Below are 21,839 nucleotides of genomic sequence, written 5' to 3' on the forward strand. Positions count from 1 at the left end.
CCTGTTGTTTCATTCTATTTTGTGCCAACACGAGGTTATCCTTTAAGAGTTGGAGGACTTGTTGTTGATGTTCGATGTGATGTTCCACTGCCTGAACCTTAGAATTTTCTCTTAAATATGATGTGATGGATGGTGGTTGATACCCATAAAGTGCCATAAATGGGGTCATTTTTGTTGCTGTATGGAAGGAAGTGTTATACCACCATTCAGCCAGAGGCAACCATTTGACCCATTGTGTCTGTTTATCAGATACAAAGCAACGAAGATATCCTTCCAAACATTTGTTTACTATCTCAGTTTGCCCATCAGATTGAGGATGATAAGATGAGCTATGAGCTAACTGAGTACCAAGACAAGAAAATAATTCTGTCCAAAAATTTCCAGTGAAAATGGGATCTCTGTCACTTACAATAATCTTTGGGTTTCCATGTAGCTTTTGAATTGTTTCCATAAATGCAGTAGAAACTGTACTGGCTTTAAATGGATGTGATAATGCACAAAAGTGTGCATACTTGGTAAGTCTGTCAACTACCACCATGATGACACTCTTTCCCTCAGACTTGGGTAAACCTGTGATAAAATCCATTGAAACCTCCTCCCAACGTTGGCTTGGAATGGATAAAGGTTGTAATAGACCCGGTGTCTTAATTGTTTCAACTTTATTTTGTTGGCAAACCAAACATTCCGCCACAAACTTTTGAATATCTGATTTAAGGCCATCCCAAAAAAATTCCTTCTTAACCCTGTGGTAAGTTTTTAAAAATCCTGAGTGCCCTCCTAAGGGAGAAGTGTGCAATTCCATAAGAATCTTTTGTTTTAGCTGGGAATTCTTACAGAGGTATAAGCGATCTTTGTACCATAACGAATCATTTTGCCAGCTAAATGTATCAGAAGTACTGGAATCTTGTTGTAGCTTTCGAATAAGTGCCCACACTTCTTCGTCATTCTTCCATTCCTCCCTTGCTTCGTTTATCCAATCTGGTTGGATAATAGAAATGGCACACAACAATGCTTCCACATCCTCATCCTTTCTTGAGAGTGCATCTGCCACCACATTTTGCTTCCCTTTTTTGTAGATGATTTCAAAGTCATAACCCAACATCTTTGTGACCCACTTTTGTTGCTCTTCAGAGGATAATCTTTGTTCTAAAAAGTATTTAAGGCTATCATGATCCGTTTTTACCTTGAAGTGTCTTCCCATTAGGTAGGGTCGCCATTTCTTAAGTGCATGGAGTATTGCCAACATTTCCTTCTCATAAATAGCTTTGCTTAAAAACTTTCCCTTGATTGGACGACTTTCAAAAGCAATGGGTCTTTCATCTTGCATTAGAACAGCACCAATTCCATTTCCTGAAGCATCACATTCCACAATAAAGGTTTTTGTGAAGTCCGGTGTAGCTAAGACCGGTGCTTGGCACATTGCCTCTTTAAGATGTTCAAAGGCCTTTGTTGCTTCCGGAGTCCATGAAAATGAATCTTTCTTCAATAATGTTGTTAGAGGTGCTGCTATTCTCCCATAATTCTTAACAAACTTGCGATAATACCCTGTCAACCCAAGAAATCCTCGCAGATGCTTTATGGATGTGGGGATTTTCCATTCCTTAATGGCTTTAATTTTGCTAGGGTCTACCTTAACTCCTTCATGAGATACAATATGACCCAAATATTCCACCTCCTGGACTCCAAAGAAACATTTGGATCTTTTTGCATATAATTGTTTCTCCTCCAATAGTTGTAGCACCTTGTCAACATGTTCAACATGATCCTTCCAAGACTTGCTGTAGATTAGTATATCATCAAAAAATACTAACACAAATTTTCTAAGGAATGGTTTGAAAATTGAATTCATCAAACCTTGAAATGTTGAAGGTGCATTGGTAAGGCCAAAAGGCATGACCAAAAATTCATAATGACCCTCATGAGTTCTAAATGCCGTTTTCGGAATGTCTTCAATCTTCATTCTGATTTGATGATATCCCGAACGAAGATCCAACTTGGTGAAGTAAATTGATCCATGCAATTCATCCAGTAATTCATCAATGACAGGAATGGGGAACTTATCTTTAATAGTGAGCTTGTTGAGCTCCCTATAATCTGGACACATGCGCCATGATCCATCCTTCTTGTGCACCAATACTACTGGAGCTGAGAAAGAACTTTGACTCGGTTGAATTATACCAGCCTCTAGCATTTCTGCAACCATACGTTCAATTTCACTTTTTTGGACATAGGGATATCTGTACGGCCTGATGTTTGGAGGAACACTTCCTGGAATCAGATGAATAGCATGATCATGATCACGCATAGGTGGGAGACCTTTGGGAGTCTCAAATACCTTGGAATGATTGTCCAGGACTTTTTGGAGATCTGGAGAAATAGATGATTCCAATGTGGAAACATCTAGCGAACATAATTGTGCAATTACACCTCTTTGCTCCTTTTTTAGAAGCTTTGTCATGCCATTAGAGCTGATTATCTTTCCTGGTTTCCCTGCAATACCCCTTAATTCAACTTCCTTTCCTTCCACAGAAAATTTCATGAAAAGTTCTTGAAAATTAAAAGCTATTGTACCCAAGGATTGTAGCCATTGGACTCCTAGTACAACATCAGCACCTCCCATTGGAATGGAAAGCATTGGGCTAGTCAATACATATTCTCCCATGGATAGCTTGATATTATGGCACTTTCCAGAACAATTTATTGTTCCTCCATTTGCAATCATCACTTGACACTCTGGTGCTGGATATAGGAAGCAATTCAATTCTTTTGCTACCCTACAATGAATAAAATTGTGGGTGCTTCCTGAATCAATCAACACTATTACCTTTTTCTTCTTGATTTGTCCTTCTATCTTGATGGTTTGAGGAGTGGTAATTCCCGCCAATGCATTACAAGATATGGTCGGATTTATTTGTTCTTCATCTAGGCTTTGTTCCTGGAATATATCCTCTTCTTTTGACCTTTCTTGCTCCTTTTCTTCTTCCTCTTCACAATCTATGTAGAATAATTTCTTCTCAGCACACTTATGACCTTTTGTGTATTTGCTATCACAATTGTAACAAAGCCCTTTTGCTCTTTTTTCTTCCAATTGTTGTGGTGTCAACCTTGTAGGTTGTGGAAGACTATGGGCAACAACACTTCCGTCTTTATAGTTGTGAATGGTATGCTTCCTAGTTGCCATAATTTTGCTTTCCATTTTTCTTGCTAACCTGAATGCCTTCTCTAATGAATCAGGTTCCCAAAGGCGCACATCATGTTGGATATTATCCTTTAAAGACCCTATGAACACATCAATCCTATGCTCCTCTGGAATATCTTTTACCCTTATGTTCAATTTTTGGAACTCCTCAATGTGCTCCATTATTGAACCCTTTTGTTTGAGACTTATCAATTGGCTAAAAAAAGTGTTGCTTTTTGTATCCTCATAATGTGCTATCAATTCTTCCGTAAAAATTGCCCAAGTGATAAATTGTTTACGAGAACAAAGCCATTGATACCATACAAACTGATTTGGTTCCAAATATAAAGTTGCCATACGTACCTTTTGTGTGTTTTGCACATTATTGAGATCGAAGAATTGCTCCATCTGTAATATCCATGTGGCGGGATCCTTGCCATCAAACTTCCTCATATCGATTTTTGGAATATGGTGATTCTTCGATCCAACATTAGCGTCTATGGAATCATGATTAACATTTCTTTTGTTCTCATCATGAGTTTCCTTTACTACCTTTTCACCATTAGTAAGTATTTCTTGTAGAAAATTAGTCAAATCTGTCTTCAAATCTGCCATGTCTGTCTTCAAATTTGTGTTCAAATCTATCTTCAAATTGTCCATCTTAGCTTCCATGCCATTCATCTTAGCTTCCACGCCATTTATCTTAGCATCTGTTAACTTTTGTGAGCGTGACATTTGTTGCACTTGTTCTTGTAATTTTGATATATCATGTAGCATTTCTTCCTCTTCTTCATGAGTCATGCTAGAGCTTTCAGGTTCCTTACTAGGTGTTTGCATTTTCTTTCCTCGGGGCATCAGTTACCGATAATAATGCTCTACTATGCCCTTTGAATTCCTTCAAAATAAATTTTCAAACCAAGCTTAAGCAAAAATTTAAAAAATATACACACCTTTTTTCACTTTGTAGGAGCTCGATATTGCCTCTGATGTATCTCTGTACTTTCCAGTCATCTAGTTCTGAAATTGTGACCTGTAGTAGCTCTCTGTGTCCTCTTTCCAATGCCACAAGTCTGACCCAAATTGGATTCTCCAAGGAAGAGTTATGCGAAATCTCCCACAGTGACTTGATTATAGACTAGTTCAGTAGAGCTAACTTGTACGACGTGCCACGAGTCACTGTTTCGACCTTTGGATCTAAAAAACACCCACAAGAAACTACAGTCCGTCCTCTTTCTGTACCTTTTTACGAAATTTCAATCCGATCCTCAGAGAGAAAGTTATGACGATTTTCCCCAGGTCACCTGTTTTGAATGTAATTCAGGAGTCTGCAAAAAACCAACTTCCTCAGATCATATCTCCGAAAATATCGCGCGAAAAGCTCTGAAATTCGGACCCAAGGTTCAGCGCCAATTCTTCTCAAATGGGTTTTTTTTACGACTTCTGAAACGTCACAGAAAAAAAGTTATAGCGAAAATGCCACGATGACCTGTTTGGAGCAGCGAAACCCTAGAATCCAAAGCTCTGATACCAAATGTTATGAAACCAGCTCAAGAAAAGATAGAAAAGATAGATCAACGCCTTAGAATTCAGCCTCTTCGAGGGGGCAACCTCCTTTACATTACATAAATGAACAATTCTTGGATGATACAAATGACAAAACCTCCTTTCTATATATAGGAGTCTAAGGAGTCACAATATAATCCAGCCGACCAACAATAATAATATAAAGCCACAAAAATAACAATAGAGGGATTCTATGGGGCACAGAAATAACAATATGGGGGTAATAGGGGCACAACAATATAAATAAGGGGTATAACTACAATAGTAATGGGGTAATCACTAGTATTATAGGGACCCAACATTGAAGGACCTCACTACACCCTTCTTGGTGTGTGATCGAATTCCACAGACCTCACTACACCCTTTCCTGGTGTGTGATCGGGTCTCCTTCGAGAGGCACTCACTCAACTCTACCTGTTGAGCATTTTAGGCCTCTTAAACCCATTCAGCCTACCAAGAGAATGTCCATCCATGATGGTGCCAATCAACACTACTTTTCAACAAGAGGGGTAATCTCCACAAACCCCAGCTTCTCTCTGAAGTACACGAACTTCTTTGGGCAACGGCTTCGTCAGAACATTAGTTGTTTGCTTATAAGTGGAGATGTACTCGAGCCTTATTGCTCTCCTCTGCACCATGTCATAAATGTAGTGGTACTTGATCTTGATATGCTTCGACCTGTCATGGAACACAGGATTCTTTGAAAGATTCACACAGCTTTGATTATCGCAGTGTATCTCCGTCAGTTCCAAATCTTGCTTCGATACAAGCCTCATTGGTTGCGATGTACTCAGCTTCTACAGTGCTGAGTGTTATTGACCTCTACTTCCTATTTATTCAAGATATCATAGCGGAGCCCAAACTTAAGCATACTCCTGAGGTATTTTTCCTATCCTTGACACTTCCAGCACAATTTGCATTTGTATATTCCTGAAGTTGTACATCCCTGTTTGCAACATATCTCAAGCCATAATTCACAGTACCACGAAGATATCTCAGAATGTGCTTCGCTGCAATCCAATGCTCATGCCTCGGTTCAACCTGGAACTGGCTCAACGTGTTCATAGCAAAGCAAGTGTCTGATCTAGTGTTAACCAAGTACATCAATGAACCAATCAACCATCGGTACATAGATGGATCTACCAAACTAGATTCGGAGCCTCTTAACTTCTTCAAGTTTGTCACCATGGGAGTAGCCATGGATTTACAATCCATCATATTGAACTTCTGAAGGATCTCAATCACATACTTTCCTTGACCAAGGAAGACTTCGCTAGGTTTCTGCCATACTTCCAGTCCCAAGTAATAATGCATCAACCCAAGATCCTTCATATCAAACTCAGAATCCAACTGCTTCTTACATTGAATGATAAAAGGCACAGCGCCTGTAGGCTATCAGAAACAAATCATCAACATATAACAAAATGATCATAGGTGCATTTTTCACAACCTTAAAATAAAGGTTTGGATCGACATCGCTCTTGGTAAATCCTGATTCCCAATCTCGTCACATCGTTGTCGATACAAGCATACCAAGATCTTGAACTACAAACCATGAGCAGCAGGAATCTTGAACTACATTGTGAAAATTTGTGCAGGTCGATGGCCAGTGGGTGAATTTTTTATAACCTATGGATGACTCATAACTATTTTATTGAGGAACAGTCAAACTAGTTGTAGTAATGTTTTCTATAAAGGCTAGGCTCTCCTCATCTATAAATCATTATTGTTCACTTGAGACAAGTGCGATCTAATTAAAATAACTCATTCATTTTGTAAACATTTGTCTTATACAATTGTGGAGTGCCTATTGTTAATATTTTTCTTCTTGCTATTGTCATTGAGTGTTAAATTATTTTTAATCTAATTTCATTTTCCTAATTAGTAGATTTATCGAGTGTTCCACAAGGACACGTCCCCCAACTTGGGAAACGCGCCCCACGCTTCCTTGTGCTCAAGGTGTTAGTTTTTGGTAGCATTCGATGTGCTCTAGCCGTGAAAATTGGTGGAGAGGCTAAGGCACATGAATTCTAAAGAACCCAAAAACCGTTTGGCGAAATTCCACCCAGATTGTATTTTATTAAAATAATTAATATTTTTAATGGGGTTCCTAAGTCTAAACTTAGGAAAATTAAAATATTGATGGGTATTAATCAAAATATCGATGAGAATCATCTAATTTTAGCCGTTGATTAGAGCCTTAATCTCGGTCGTTGAAGTCTCAACGAGAAAAGTATAAGGAGGCGGCTTGGGGTTCATATAGACACACACATAGAGATTGAAGAAATCAATTTTTTGAGGGGAGAAGTTCTCAGGAGGAAAATCGATTGGGGAGATCTTGCAACGGAGGGGCAATGAGAATCCGGGAGAAGGAATTTTCGGAGAGTACAAGGCAGAGAGGGGACAGAAAACGTCCAAAGAAAGACTGACGTTGGCCAATGCAGTGATGACGCAGAGGCAACGCAGTCAGTGAAGGGAAGTCGAGTTTCTGCTGAGGGAATTCGAAGTTCAGTTGTCGGAAGCCAGGGTGTGAGTTTGGGAGGTAGGAAAGTCGATTTCTCAGCCAGCAAAGGATCCAAAGCAGAGAGGCAGTGTAATACCCAGGAGGGGTGACGCAGTTCTGCGCAGAAGCCACGCAGAGGGTGACACAGAGCCTTCAGAGCTGAAGGATCAGTCACTAATTCTCTAGTGACAGGGTGAGATCATTTCACCAGTCCTTTGTCCAGTATTTTCTCTGTAAAGGATTGCTAGTTGAGCATCCTAGATTTGTACTCGGAATTTTCTCCTGCATAATAATAAACCCTTAGAGTTGTTGCACTGGTTTCCCGCATTGGGTTTTTCTAGGGACTATTTTGTCCAAAAATTATTGTGTCCTATGTATCTTGTTTTTTGCTCAGATTTTTGTTTCATGTAATCAAATATTTTCAAGTAGTGTAGGCTGCAGAAGTAATTTGCTTCAGTATTCAAAGAATAACTTGAAACTGTATATTAAAATCAAGTAGGTGAAGTAGATTCAGATTTGCTGGAGTAGGGGTTCCTTGAGGATTAGGAATTTTCACACAGGGGATGTGGGGACGACCAGGGGACGTTTCTCCACGTCCCCAAAAAACGGAAATGCGAGGAAACTCGAGGGGGGACAATTCTTCCCAAAAAGGAAACATTTCCTGCGTTTCCAAAAAAATCGAGGTCAAATCCCTAAAAAAAATTATAAGATATTATAAATATACTATGAATCGATGGGGGCGAAAGGGTTTTTTTGGTTATTTCATATTTGGGACTCCTCACAGCCACTGTCGCTTGCACTCGACTTCGCTCTCAGTGGAGACATTCGCCCGCAAGTTGTAACACTCATGTTGCATCTCCGGCAACATCGCACAACCACAACGCACAGCAGAGCATAGTGCATTCTTCACCTGAGTATTTGGAGGCACCAGCAACACGATGGGATGTTGATCCAAAGGATGATGCACAGGTAGATATGGAGGAGGGACTTAATGAGACACAGACGTGGTTGGTTGGTGTGCAACTTACCATGTTTCATAATGCAAGCGATTCTAATTCAGATGGTGACATGGTTGATCTTGATTTATTCATGCAACAGTTGGATGTAAAGACTAGCAGGGCATTACCTTGAGCAATTACGCTCATTTGTCATTTGATATGTTCTTATGTTATTTGTTTTTCTGTTTCAGACTTCAATTATAGACTTTAGTTTGTTTTGAATGTTGATATATGATATATTAGACTTGACACTATAAAAATTTGAATCTTGATGTATCAGACTTGACTTTTATTTCAATATTCGATATTTACAGTTGGAACTTAATATGGTTTAAGCTTTTATTTTCATTGTACAATGTTACAGTTACATGTATGATTGTATCATGCTTTTCGTTTTAAATTTGTTTCAGTTATATGATTCATCGATTTATCCTTCATGATGTAAGTGTTAGATAATGATAAAGACAGTTAAATTATAAAATTCCAATGATATATTTATAATTTTTTAATATTTTACTATTTTTGTTGGGGTCCCTTGTGTTAATGACCTCAATGTCCCCCCATGTTTTCAAAAAATTGGTGGGGAGCTTTTGCATAGTCGCTCATGTGTTTCCCCGCTCCCCTGTCCCCATGTCCCAAAAACTTGGTGAAACAATGGATTTATCCTAAAACTAATGTTCTCTACCATTGAGGAGTTAATATGCTATGTGGAAGCAAACAACTAGGGTGCCCCACTTGTTTTAATTTGGTTTTGTAGGTATATTGGTTCGAAGGTTCTAAACCACTTCGTGAGAAGACTTTATTATCTCAAGGGCTTCGTATCTTGTCACCCAAAGAGAACAAAGGTTGGAGACGTCACATAAGAGGGTCACTCCTAAGGAAAATCAAAGCTACAAGGAGAATTAAGACAAAGTGGGGGTGACTTCAGGAAGGACCAAGCCCACTACCTAGACATAAGCCAAGCATAGCAACTTAGAGAGATATCTAGTTCACACTTCAGCAAAGGGTGAGATGTCAACCCTAATTTTTCGATGAAAACATGCACTTAATTTTAGATTTTGACTTTTTATATTTATTAAATGCAATGCCTTTCGATAGGGAAATAACAACTGGGCAATAAATTGTTATTAAATGTGGATTTAAGCTATCAACCCTAGTTACCACAAACTTAAGAGAGAAAGGAGAATTAAAATGATCACCACAAGCTAGTCTAATGCTTTCTCTCAATTGGGCAATGGAGTCAATGATGGCAAGGTCAAAGATAGAGGAACCTAGATGAGGTGGGTATAAAACTAAAATGCAGTGTTCCACGGGGACACGTTCCCCCACCTAGGAAACGCGCCCCCACACTTCCTTACGCTCAGGGGACATGGAGACAACTAGGGGACATTTCTCCACGTCCCTAAAAACGGAAATGCGAGGAAACTCAAAGGGGGGGTAATTGTTCCCAGGAAAGGAAACATTTACTGTGTTTCCAAAAAAAATCGAGGTCAAATCATTAAAAGAAAAAGTCAAATCCCTAAAAAAAATTATAAAATATTATAAATATACTATGAATCAACGGGGGGAAGGGTTTTTTTTGGTTATTTCATATTTAGGACTCCTCACAGCCACCGTCGCTTGCACTCGACTTCGCTCTCAGTCAAAACATTCGTCTGCAAGTTGCAACACTCATGCTGCATCTCCAGCAACATCGCACAACCACAATGCACAGCACAGCGCATTCTTCACTTGAGTATTTGAAGGCACCAACAACACGATGGGATGTTGATCCACAGGATGATGCACAGGTAGATATGGAAAAGGGACTTAATGAGACACAGATAGGGTTGGTTGGTGTGCCACTTACCATGTTTCATAATGCAAGTGATTCTAATTCAGATGGTGACATGGTTGATCTTGATTTATTCATGCAGCAGTTGGATGTAGAGACTAGCAAGGCATTACCTTGAGCAATGATGCTCATTTGTCATTTGATATGTTCTTATGTTATTTGTTTTTTTGTTTCAGACTTCAATTGTAGACTTTAGTTTGTTTTGAATGTTGATATATGATATATTAGACTTGACTCTAGAAATCTGAATCTTGATGTATCAGACTTAACTTTTATTTCAATATTCAGTGTTCCCAGTTGGAACTTCAATATGGTTTAAACTTTTACTTTCATTGTACAACTTTACAGTTACATGTATGATTGTATCATGCTTTTCGTTTTAAATTTGTTTCAGTAATATTATTCATTGATTTATCCTTCATAATGTAAGTGTTATATAATGATAAAGACAGTTAAATTATAAAATTCCAATGATATATTTATAATTTTTTAGTATTTTACTATTTTTGTTGGGGTCCTTTGTGTTAATGACCTCGACGTCCCCCCATGTTTCCTAAAAATTGGTGGGGAGCTTTTGCATAGTCCGCTCCTGCGTTTCCCCGCTCCCTCGCCCCCACATCCCAGAGACTTGGTGGAACAATGCTAAAATGTGTCTTTTAGAAACCCTAGCGACTTTCTCTAAGTGGAGATTTAAGATCAAAGGCAGCATACACAAAGTTCTTTAATAGATCCTTGAAAGACTAAATATGCAAGCCGCAAATAAGCAAGATTTCATAAAGATATTACACCTTTTAATATAGCACAAAGGAAACCCTAATTTCATAAATTCGCATGCAAAATGGAAGAAATCAGCAATAAACTTACACCATTCAATAATCACTTCCTCAATCCAAGCCACATCTCCTCATGCCAAATTATCCCTTCCAAGGCAGGTCTCCTCATGCAAAAATATCCCTTCCGAGACAATTCACTCCAACAAGATCATATTGTACCCAAGAGAAAAGAACAAGAGAGCTAGTGCTCACTTATCAAGAGAAAGAAGTGATTTGAAGCGTGATGATTCATAATGAAAGTGACTCCCCTCTATTTATATGAGGGTAACCAAGTCACCTTTCAATAATTTACAAGTAAAAGCCCTAAAAGTTTACTTGAGAGTTCAACTAGGCCTAAAGGTCACAAGCCAACCTTAAGATAGCTTCAAAAGATGAAAAAAACATCAAAATAGCCCACACATGCAGAAATAATTGCTCTCCATTATGACATCATCCTCTCAAAATGGTCAATCTCCACCAAGAAAGTGACAAAGAGGCTCATGAGTACTCCTCACTCCAAGTAACCATCAAAGGACACAAGTATATCTCCAAATAACTCCTCCACCATGACATCATCTCCAAGAAGGCCCATGTCACCCTTCCAAGGCACATGGTGTTAGTTTTTGTAGCATCAGATGTGCTCTAGCCATGAAATTTGGTGGAGAGACTAGAATACATGTATTCTCCAAAACCTAGAAATCGTTTCCGGAAATTCCACCTAGAAGTGTCTTAATTAGATTATTAACCAAATTTTTAATTATTCCGTAAGTTTAAACTTAGGGAATATGGTTAATTAATCGGTATTAACTAAGATGTGGTGAGAATCATCTAGAAACTCACACGGATCGACAAGGAATTAATTTGGGCCATCGATTATGATTTAATCTTGGTCATTGATGCTCCAACAGAAGATTATAAGAATAAGTCGATGGGTAGATGGAAAAATGCACCACAGCAGATACTCAATTGCTCAAGCAAATCGATTTTCTCAGTGGTTGAAGTTCGGCAAAAGAAAATCAAGTCTGAGAGTGAGTTGCAGGTGGGAGAAAGAGGGCATCAGCAATAGTCTGAGAGTGCAGGACAAATATGGAAGGGGCAGCACAGAGGAGGGATGCAATTCATTAGTGCAGAGGAGTGACGCAGGCACTACGCAAAGGATGATGCAGTAAGGCCAGCGAAAGGGAAGACGGTCCTCTTCAGTGTCAGAAAAACGTTGTGGAGTGTGAGAAATTCATCATTAAATTTCTCTCAGTGACTCTTCCTCAATTTTTGCTATCCGTATCTTGTACAGAAATTATTGCTTAAGATTAATAAAAGAAACCCTCATTTGCTGCACCAGTTTTCCCACATTGGGTTTTTCCGGGGACAATTGTCCAAAAATAATTGTCATTGTGGTTATATATGTGCTAGTATTTTTCCTTGCAGTTATTTTCCGCAGAATTTTATTTGTGTAGGCTGCAGTGTATATGTTTCGATATTTGCCGTAGAAAACCTACAAATAATTTGTTTAATCAATTTAACAAATAGAAGAAATAATATAAGTTGCTCCAGTAAAATTTGAAACATATACACAACGAGACAACGAGGTTCATTAAGCCCAACAGACACGTCTCTTCAACCCCATCGACTTGTATATATAGAGGTGCCTTAATCCTCATTTCAAACATCTATCTCATGATTTTTTCTCTCTGAGAAAGTCGCAGAAAGATCCTCAGCGAAGGAAGAAAGGCTTGAAGTCATCCTTAGTGGGTTGTTTTCTGCTGGCAGGAGGCTGAGGTAGTTAGGAGTGTTTTGTTTTGGGTTTTCTATTATGTCACAAGAGCTGAGATACTTATGAGAGAGAGCCGCAGGAACTAAAGGTTTTTCTAGGCAGTATGTATGGGCCTTCTAATCATTTCAAAATTGGATTCTTGAACAACAAATAAGATCGAGTCTGGGTGCAGCCTTTGTAATGACCTGCTCTGAGTAAGGACTTTAGTGCTCGTTCTATGCCTCTGTTCTGGCCGCGGGATAGAAGCTGTAAGGACTTTAGTGCTCGTTCTATGCCTTTGTTCTGGCCGCGGGATAGAAGCTGCTACAGCAGCTGATTAAATCACCTATTTCAGGGGACGTAATGCCTAGAGAGGCTCTTCTCTTCAAGCCGCAGCAACCTGAAGGAACAACACAATTAATCTAGGGCTTCTTCTTGTGATTGGCACAGGGTTGCCTCTATCCTTAGGTCTTCAAGTGGACGTCAAGGGAGCGGTCCTCTGTGAGAAGGATGCATTTTGATTTAGGGTTGTTGGTATGCTCTTGATTCACTAAAGTTATTAGATCCTCTATTGGCAAGTTGTCTTCATTGTACTCTCTCTGCTGAACACTTGATTTAAATAATAAGAAAGGGTTTTCCCCATCTTGGGGTTTTTCCCTGGCTTGTGCCAATTTCTGTGTTCTCTTGTCTTGGCTTGTCTTCTGCTTATAACTACTCATGTTCTTTCTTCTTTTACTATCAATGGGTAATAATTTATGTGATTGCTATGGAATTAATCTTGGAGCTCATAAGATTCATTGATGTAATTGTACAAGTAAAGAACATATTAAATTTAACAAAATATCAGTTTCAAATAATTTAAGCATTATTTCTAAATCAAACTAGTGAACTAGATAGAGAAAGAGAGATAAGAGAATATTGGACCAAAAATGCAGGTTTCAAGGTTTCTCTTGCTTGGAGGTTGCAGGGTTCAACAGTTCCAAAGGACAATGTAAAATGCCAAGATCACTCTATTGTGCCTATTCGTGATGGTGTTGGTTTTGAGGGGCGCCATCAGCATGAATATTTTTGGGAACACTGGAGCAAGATTTACTTGAGATTAATAAGAATCTCATCATGGGCCAGCAGGGGGAGTCACAAAGTCCTAACGGAGGTCATTATAGAGTGTTTTTTGGTCATGCGATAGAGTTAAGGCTCCTTTGTGCTTGTGTGGCTGAAAATCACACCCAAGTTGGGCCATAGGAGATAGGAGGCCATCACACGAGAATCGAGATGCTCATGACCATTGGACAGAAAGTTCACTATCAGTAATGGTCACAATGTAGATAAAAATTCATGGAAGGTAGAGAACTTGGAGGAAGCCATCCATATATGGTAAAGGTTAATAGGTTTCAACATTTTTCTAGTCAGGTCATGGAGACAGATTGTAGAGATTAAGGCAATGGCAAGGTGAGAAGATGGAAACTGAAATAGCAACAATGCATAATTAAATTTAAAAAAAAAAACAAAATTATTATAATGGAGTCAAAACTTTTAATTGCATGTAAATGGGCACACCATTACAAGCCCTGGTAAAGAATGCATATCATTGGTAAGTTACAGGTAAAGTCTAGACGTACACCTAGGTGAGAGGGGGGCATGTTGGATTCCTAAATACCAATGTTGCATTAATCGTTATCGGGATTAAATCGACACAGGGAAAAAATCGGAAAAAATCGGAATTATCGGGAAAAAATCGTTTGGTACAAAAATATTCATTTTTTTCATTTTTTTTCAATTATTTTAATATCTAAACCATCTACAACATAAAATAAATACATTGACACATAAATATGATAAAAAAACTAATATATAAGATGTTTAATATCATTTCTAGCGCTAAAATCACACATAACATTAAATCATGTCCTGAATAGTAAGTCCTGACTCCTAAGTCCCAACTCAGCCTCAAAATATCAACAAAAAATATGATAATGTATCTCATCATGTCATAATGTCATATACAATAAAATGAAAGTCTAATCCTATTGATTTCCTCTGCCCCTCTTGCGAGAAAATGCCACAGCTTTCCCTTTCCCTCTAGATGTAGATGTTGGTGCCCGTGCTGGTGGAGATGGCAGTGGAGTCTGATGTGCTCTAGAAGCTGAAGAACTAGAAGTAGGAGCTATAGGAGGTAGACCACGTCCTCTACTGGTGGCAGTGGTAGCCCGGGCAGGCGGTGTCACCTCCTCCTCCTGTTCCTCCTCCTCCTCTACCTGCTCCTCCTCCTGCTCCTCCTCCTCCTCCCCCTCCACTACATCCTGCACTAACCAATCATCAGCAGAATCCATGAGAGGCCTCTCGGACTCAACCCTCCATGCAGCAGTGGTGTCAATCCCATCCAATGAGATGGCATCCACATCAGGTGTCCTCTCAAGTTGCCTCACCCACAATCGAAGATTGTAGTAGACGTAGACCATGTCATTAAGTAGTTGGGACTCCAACCTGTACAAAGATCATGAAATAATAATTAATAATTATAAAAAAAATATTGTTTAATGAATTCAAAAATTTATTTGGAGATTTGCAATATTTTAAATGTTTAAGTGTTAACCTGTTGTGCTTCTTGTTGTGTATTTTTGCAAATACACTCCAGTTGCGCTCACATCCTGAGGAGCTGCATGTTTGGCTAAGGATGCGAATGGCAAGCTTTTGCAGAAGGGGTACCCTGCCACCATACATTTTCCACCATGCATCTACAACAAAATTACAAATAAAATTTTAAATAAACATAAGAAAAAAATGGAATTTGAAGAGACAATGAAATTTGAAACAAAGTTACAAACTAAAAAATACCTGGCATTTTAATCATCCTATCAATGATAGCCATCTCAAAGCCAAATGTGCCACCTGCTATCCTATATGTCTCAATTTGTTTAGAGATCTCTATACGTTGTTCTGGAGATCGCACCATCTTCTGGACACAGGATAAGAATCCATCCATGATCTCAGCATCAAAATCAAACCCACATGCATAAGAAAATGCAAGGTTCAGGAAAATCCCAGCATCATGAATGGGACGATGGAGTGTGTTGTTCCATCGCTCATCAATCACTCCCCATAGAAGGAGTTGTTTCTGAAACCCATCATCTCCCTTATCATCATAGTAGGCCTGAATGGCTTCTTTGGCCCTGTCCATGGCTTCATACAAATAGCCCATTGCGGGCTTCTCACCATCAACCAACCGAAGAACCTTTACCAAAGGTTCAGTAACGGCGCACACCTCCTGCACTCCCGCCCAGAAGTCTTCCTGGTATGAAACTAGTCTGCATACGGCCTCTCCTTCTGGTTTGCGGCTCATTGGCAAAGCACGTTGCTCCTCTAAAAGAAACATTCTCTTCACATCCCACATAGAAATCAAGAGGGATTGAAGAGATATGAAACTGGTGGCAAACCATGTAATGGCGGGGCGCACCAACTCTTTGTTGTTGGTGAATCTTCTCATCAAGTTAAGCACAGATGTATGATTATATATAAATTTTGTAATGCTTTTTGATGAGTCAACAATATCTTTGACAAAGGGAATTTTCCCTATGTCCTCTAACATCAAATCAATACAATGGGCAGCACAAGGTGTCCAAAATAAAGTAGGATGTCTGTCCATAAGCATCCTACTAGCAACAACATAATCTGCAGCATTGTCCGTTATGACTTGGACAACATGTTGTTCACCCACCTCCAAAATAAACACATCCAACAAATCACATAAAGTTCTTGCATCTTTGATTTGTGCAGATGCATCAACAGATTTGATAAACATAGTCCCCTTGGGACAACTAACCAAGAAGTTTATAAGGGTTCTCCCCTTTTGGTCAATCCAACCATCTGACATAACAGTGCAGCCTGTTTATGCCCATGATGCCCTAAAATACTCCAATCTTTGGGTGCAATCACGCTTTTCATTTTGAAGAATCCGGCCTCTGAAATCATGATAAGAAGGGATTTTGTACCCCGGGCCAACACTGGCAATAGCAACAACAGTAGGTTGGAAAAATGGATTATTCCTTACAATGCTGAAAGGAATATCACTCCAGAGGAGAAATTTTGCTAGCAACTTGTCAGCTTCTTCTTTCTCAGTTCTTTTTAGCATTGAACCGATAGATGGCTGTGAACCAGGTGTGGTTCGAGGAACAAAAAATGATGATGCAGCTACTGGATTGGTTGATGCTGCAATAGAACCAGTGCCACTTGGCCCACTTCCTTCAGCTGACCTTTTTAGTTGCCTTTTGAGTTCTTCTTTGGCCTCTCTATTTTGCTCTAAAATTTCCAATGCTCTCATGGCTCTTTGGATAAGTTCAGGAGTTGTATTTGTACAAGGCTCCACATCATGTCCAGGGATTTTTGCAAGGTGAAACTTCAACCTGTACACCCCCCCGGACATAGGGTGGCCACACAACTTGCAACTCAAGTTTACTCTATCATTCGGAGCATCAGGTACACCATATTCCCAGAAAGGATCCAATTTCCTTGGCATGTTTGTTTTTGAACTTTGAAGTTGCAAACTTGAAGTCTTGAATGGTTTTTTGGTGCAATTGTGAACCTATGGGGAAATAAGGATTAGGATTACAATTTAGCATTTACAAAATTACAAGTTACAAATTTACAAATTACAATTTAGTATTTTAATTTTTAATTTTTACATTGATGATTGTACAATGAAAATCCAAGTTACCCGTAACCCAACCTAAAACAACCATTCCAAAGTTCAAAGTTTCAAACACAAATTACCCAACCATTCCAAACCCAAGTTACCCAACCAAATGGCAAAAACAATGAAAAAAACATAAACAATGTTTAAAAAAATGAAAACAAAAAAAAAAATTGGTTCCCATAGTCATACCAAGTTACCCAACCCAAAACAATGTAGAAATACAAAAAAATCTTTAAAAACAATGAAAACAAAAGAAAAATGGTGCCCATACCAAGTTTCCCAACCAAAAACAATGTTTTTAAACAATGAAAACAAAAAAAAAATTAATCCTCATACCGTTTCTATGGAGAAATCGGTGGTCTCCTCTTGATTTTCTCCTCTAAGCACTTAGATTTGGCTAAAAACCCTCTTCAGCTTGGTCTCCAAGAGCTCCTCTTCCCTCCGCACGCGACTGTCCAAATGAGCACATGAAAAACCCAAAAAAAGTTATAAAACCATGTTGTCGCAACCCCCAGCAATTTTTTCCTAAAAAATTGCGATTTTTTCGTTTTTATCGCGATTTTTTCAATAAAAATCGGCAAACAAAAATACCAGCGATTTTTTCGTTTATTTATCGCGATTTTATCGGCAGAGGGAAAAAATCACGATTTTTTCATTTTATCGCGATTTTCACAACACTGCTAAATACCCTGGTTATAAACTTAAAAGGGAGGGCCTAGAGCTGAGCAGTGTTGGCTCATTTGGCTGGTTTAGCTGGATTTAGTCAGGGAAATCCCAAGTCAAGTTTAAAGAGGGGAATGTTAGGTTAAACCGTTAAACTTGACTCTATGAAAAAGTCAAAGTTGCTAGGTCAATGGTGGTGGTTTCAGGCACATGGTTTTGGTAGTTCGTGTTATTTGAGCCCTTGGTTTACATGTGATGAAGCCTTTAAATTCTTGGGGATACCCCATTGTAATAGGCCAGAGTTGAGCAAAGGCTCACTTGGCCGTCTTGGTCAGGTTTGGCCAAGCAATAATAGATCTCTTCACTGGTTTTTCTTGGTTTGGGTCTTCCAGAATAAAACTCGTGAATTTTATGTGCTGTTGTTGCTATGATTATTTTCTTTCAAATTGTCTCTATTATTTTTTTCAAAGGAACACCACTACTTACCACTATTTGTTCTATGGGCATTATAGCTTACTAGGAATGCTGCCCTCTCCCAAGACAAGGTACCAATCCCTGGCATGACCTACTACAACACAAAAGGTGCTAAAAAAATATAAGAAAAAGCAGAGAGTGATCAGAGAGCTGGCGATAAACAGGTCCACCTCCTCTAGGTTTTTTGATGGAGGTGCTAATCAGAACTCACAGAAAGTTGTGCAGGAGGCATCCTCCATATATCATATCAGCGTAAGGTCAAATTTGTGTGCCAATTGGGTCCAGGCACAAATAATTTGGCAGAAGTAAAGGCAGCCAGTGTATAGTTGACTCTAGCTCCAGAGAAACGGATACAGGACATAAACATCTATGGTGACTACAAAATAGTTATTGACTGGATGCCAGGAACAATAGAAAAAAGAAGCATATGGCTCTATGGAAGAATTCAGCATGCTGCAGATCTAAAATCCAGATTTCAGTCCATACATTTTCATCGTATTACAATGAACATAACTAGGAAGCAGATAGACTCTCCAAACAGGTTCGCAATAGACCCACAGGTTCTCTACTAGGTCATCATCTCAGGGTAGACTTGAGGATGCCCTGCCTCCAAGATTGATAACCATATGATCTTATAATGAGAACTGTCTGAGCATCATTGATGTTTGTTGGTATGGTTTGCCTTGAATCTTTAGATCTTACGATGTATGGGTATGTTATTTTGGCGGTATATGGGGATTCCCTGAGGCCCTTCATGACTGGATACAATGTAACTCCGATTTTAAATAAAGGAAAGAGGTAATGTTTTTCTTGCTTGAATCCTTTTCAGTAATGTAGTTCGCTGTACAACAACTATTCCAAAACCTTCACATATACAAGATAAGGGTTATAGTTAACAACCTCAAGAGAGCATCAGCGAGTGCGAGGGCTTCAGGACTCGCTTCTGCAATCAAACCAGGAGCCTGAGAAGGAGAGACTAAAATTAGAAAACACGTCAGAATCAAATAAATCACCAGCAAAGCCATCTACAAGATGCATGGACTCTAAAATAGTAATTGGAAATGTATTACTGAAGAAAAGTCTCTGTACATTGTCTAGATCATAGAATCTACACGTTACTCTTGATTCAATTATTTTCTGAGATGCCTAACAAGGTATCTAGCTGGACACACAGAAAAATAATAACCACTACTCATCAACGAAGGAAAAGAACCATACAGCTTGCCCAATTTCTGCCATCAGACATGCAAGGCCAAAGATAATTTTTTCATTTCCACTTGTAAGCGCTGGTAGCAAAAGTCCATCTTTCAATGATTGCATCCTACAAAGCAACACTTGTGGTAAGCCCTGCATAACATTGGATTTAATGAGAAACTGCAGAAGCAAAAGGAAAAAATTGGGAATATGATGGCAAGATGTAAAGAGAATATTAAAGGCATCCATGAAGAGACCATAGGTTTTCACAATGCAAATTTTTTGTCCTGTGATTAACCTGGAACTTTAAGAACATAAAAATTTAAAACATAATATCCAGTTTCTTTTTACTTTTTCAAAATTCTCTTCTAGTTACAAAAGTGTTGCAATTAAGGAAGGTATTTCGAATATCTGAGAGGACATATTTCTCCAAGTTTTGGTCCAGGGACACTGGGTCTAAAGCTAAGCTAAGTTGCTGTACCTGCTCTGGTATCTATACAGACAGTTCAATTATCTACAATTAAAAAAATGAATATTCAATTATATCTTCGACAAATGTACTTTTACTTTTTTGTAGGAGCATTATCCCCTATACCATCTGAAATCCGGCCCTATTCCCCATGTCCCTGAAACTCTTTCTACTACTCCTAAAACTTGATTCAACAAAAACAGTCACTAGATCTCTAAAATAGGGGAAAAACATTAAAATTTACCTCACAATTCTATTCATGGGCAAATTACATACAAAGATCACATCATCAATCAAGCCCATAGTTTTAAAATATAGTATAGCTGGATATTATGCCGTTTCAATATAGTATAGCTGGACATCAATCTTTGTTCATTTCTTTCCATGACACAATAATTATTTGCTTAGGCTGTTGCACCCCTCCTGGTCATAACACTGATTATATTTGCAGTTGACAGTTTTAATTAATATTAATTATATTTTATTTAAGTCAAAGAGCCATAACCAATGGTCACAAAAGGGCATGAATATGATAGAAAATCTCAACCATGTCCTTTGCCTCAGATTCACCACTCAGCTTCCCAATATAAAATATTATTTTTCCAAATATTCATGTCTATTTTCATTGGCAAGTGCATTTGGTCCTTGGATATGGCCTTAAGGCTTACAGCCTTTTGTGGTCATTTGGAGCACAACATATGCCATAAGAAAATCAAACCATGCTAGTTAATAACACAATGCCAGGCATGTCACTGAGGTGCTACCTTGGAATAAACCCTATCACATTTACAAATTTCAGTGAATACAACTAGAAACACCCAGAAATAATAACCATTACTCATTACCTCGTGGCAACTCACAAGCTCAGTAAGGACTTCTACTGCCAAGTCAAATGAAGAGAAGACCTGCAATCAAAATTTCCATAGAAAACCATACTGTAAACAGAAATACAGACAAAAGTAACTCAAACATATTAACTAACTATAGCTTCAGAACAACGTGTGATTGCACAACAAGTGAATATATGTTGCTCAATCAAATGTTACATTTAAAAACACTGTTGCAGGACAAACCTGAAAACAAACCTGAGCATGAAACAATAAAAAGTCAATTTCTCAATCCAATTCCATGCAAAATTACAGCAAGTCTTAAGTAAATCCATGCAAGCAAATAAAATAAATGAAAGCTGTTACCTGCAATGAATTATATACAAAATTAAGCAGTGGATGTGCTGGCAAAGTATTTAGGGGAATCTCCGTAAAGCACCCCACCCGGACCTGTGGTGACCATTTTAACAAACACCTTGATAAAATCATAATATGTTTATAATCTAAATCTTCGAGTACTGTGCAACTTGTTTGAATAGAGGTAAACCTTAAATCTTGTTTTATGCACTAGATCAACGTCAAGAATCTTGACATGGCATAAGAATGTTAATCATGAATTCATTCCTAGTGTCCCACATTTTCTACAGTATCCATGATTACTAGAGAAGACAAGCACTGATAACTGATCCTTGATGAGTGGAAAAAATCTTTTAATAGGCATTATAATCAAGAAAGCCAACATCTAAAATAATGTGCAAACACTATAATAGAATAGATGATTTTGAAATGTTCATGGAATGTGTTGGTAGGTGGCATCTAAAATAATGTGCAAACACTATAATAGAATAGATGATTTTGAAATGTTCATGGAATGTGTTGGTAGG

At 38.5% G+C, this 21,839-nt stretch overlaps 2 protein-coding genes across 6 annotated transcripts in view; both read right to left on the reverse strand.

Moving 5' to 3' along the window:
• Window positions 1-21,839, reverse strand: part of LOC149201659 (transportin MOS14-like) — a 458,994-nt gene that overhangs the window by 346,800 nt on the left and 90,355 nt on the right. For all 5 annotated transcript variants that reach the window (XR_016253876.1, XR_016253875.1, XM_089402969.1 and 2 more), the window contains exons 5-8: window positions 21,322-21,405; window positions 20,974-21,033; window positions 19,684-19,812; window positions 19,366-19,427 (exon numbers count right to left, since the gene is read on the reverse strand). Coding sequence is in view for 3 of the 5 variants with exons in the window: in XM_089402969.1 (XP_089259095.1) it covers window positions 19,366-19,427; window positions 19,684-19,812; window positions 20,974-21,033; window positions 21,322-21,405 (335 nt within the window). In the remaining 2 variants the exon portion in view is untranslated. The remainder of the gene's footprint in view (window positions 1-19,365; window positions 19,428-19,683; window positions 19,813-20,973; window positions 21,034-21,321; window positions 21,406-21,839) is intronic.
• LOC149201661 (uncharacterized) lies at window positions 14,520-15,369 on the reverse strand. Its single transcript, XM_089399781.1, has 2 exons — window positions 15,232-15,369; window positions 14,520-15,122 (listed from the first exon to the last, which is right to left on the reverse strand). Exons 1-2 carry the CDS (start codon window positions 15,357-15,359, stop codon window positions 14,663-14,665), a joined length of 588 nt encoding a protein of 195 aa, XP_089255907.1. The 5' UTR covers window positions 15,360-15,369; the 3' UTR covers window positions 14,520-14,662.

The sequence above is a fragment of the Pinus tabuliformis genome, chromosome 2_1, assembly GCF_031772625.1.
Source record: "Pinus tabuliformis cultivar Carrire ecotype Pingquan chromosome 2_1, CPIR1, whole genome shotgun sequence".
NCBI classification, from domain to species: Eukaryota; Viridiplantae; Streptophyta; class Pinopsida; order Pinales; family Pinaceae; genus Pinus; species Pinus tabuliformis.

Coding starts and splice junctions, on each gene's coding strand:
- LOC149201661 (XM_089399781.1), bottom strand. CDS start 15,359: ATGTATGGTGGCAGGGTACCCCTTCTGCAAAAGCTTGCCATTCGCATC. Junction 15,123..15,231: donor CACAACAAGAAGCACAACAG/GTTAACACTTAA, acceptor ATCTTTGTACAG/GTTGGAGTCCCAACTACTTA.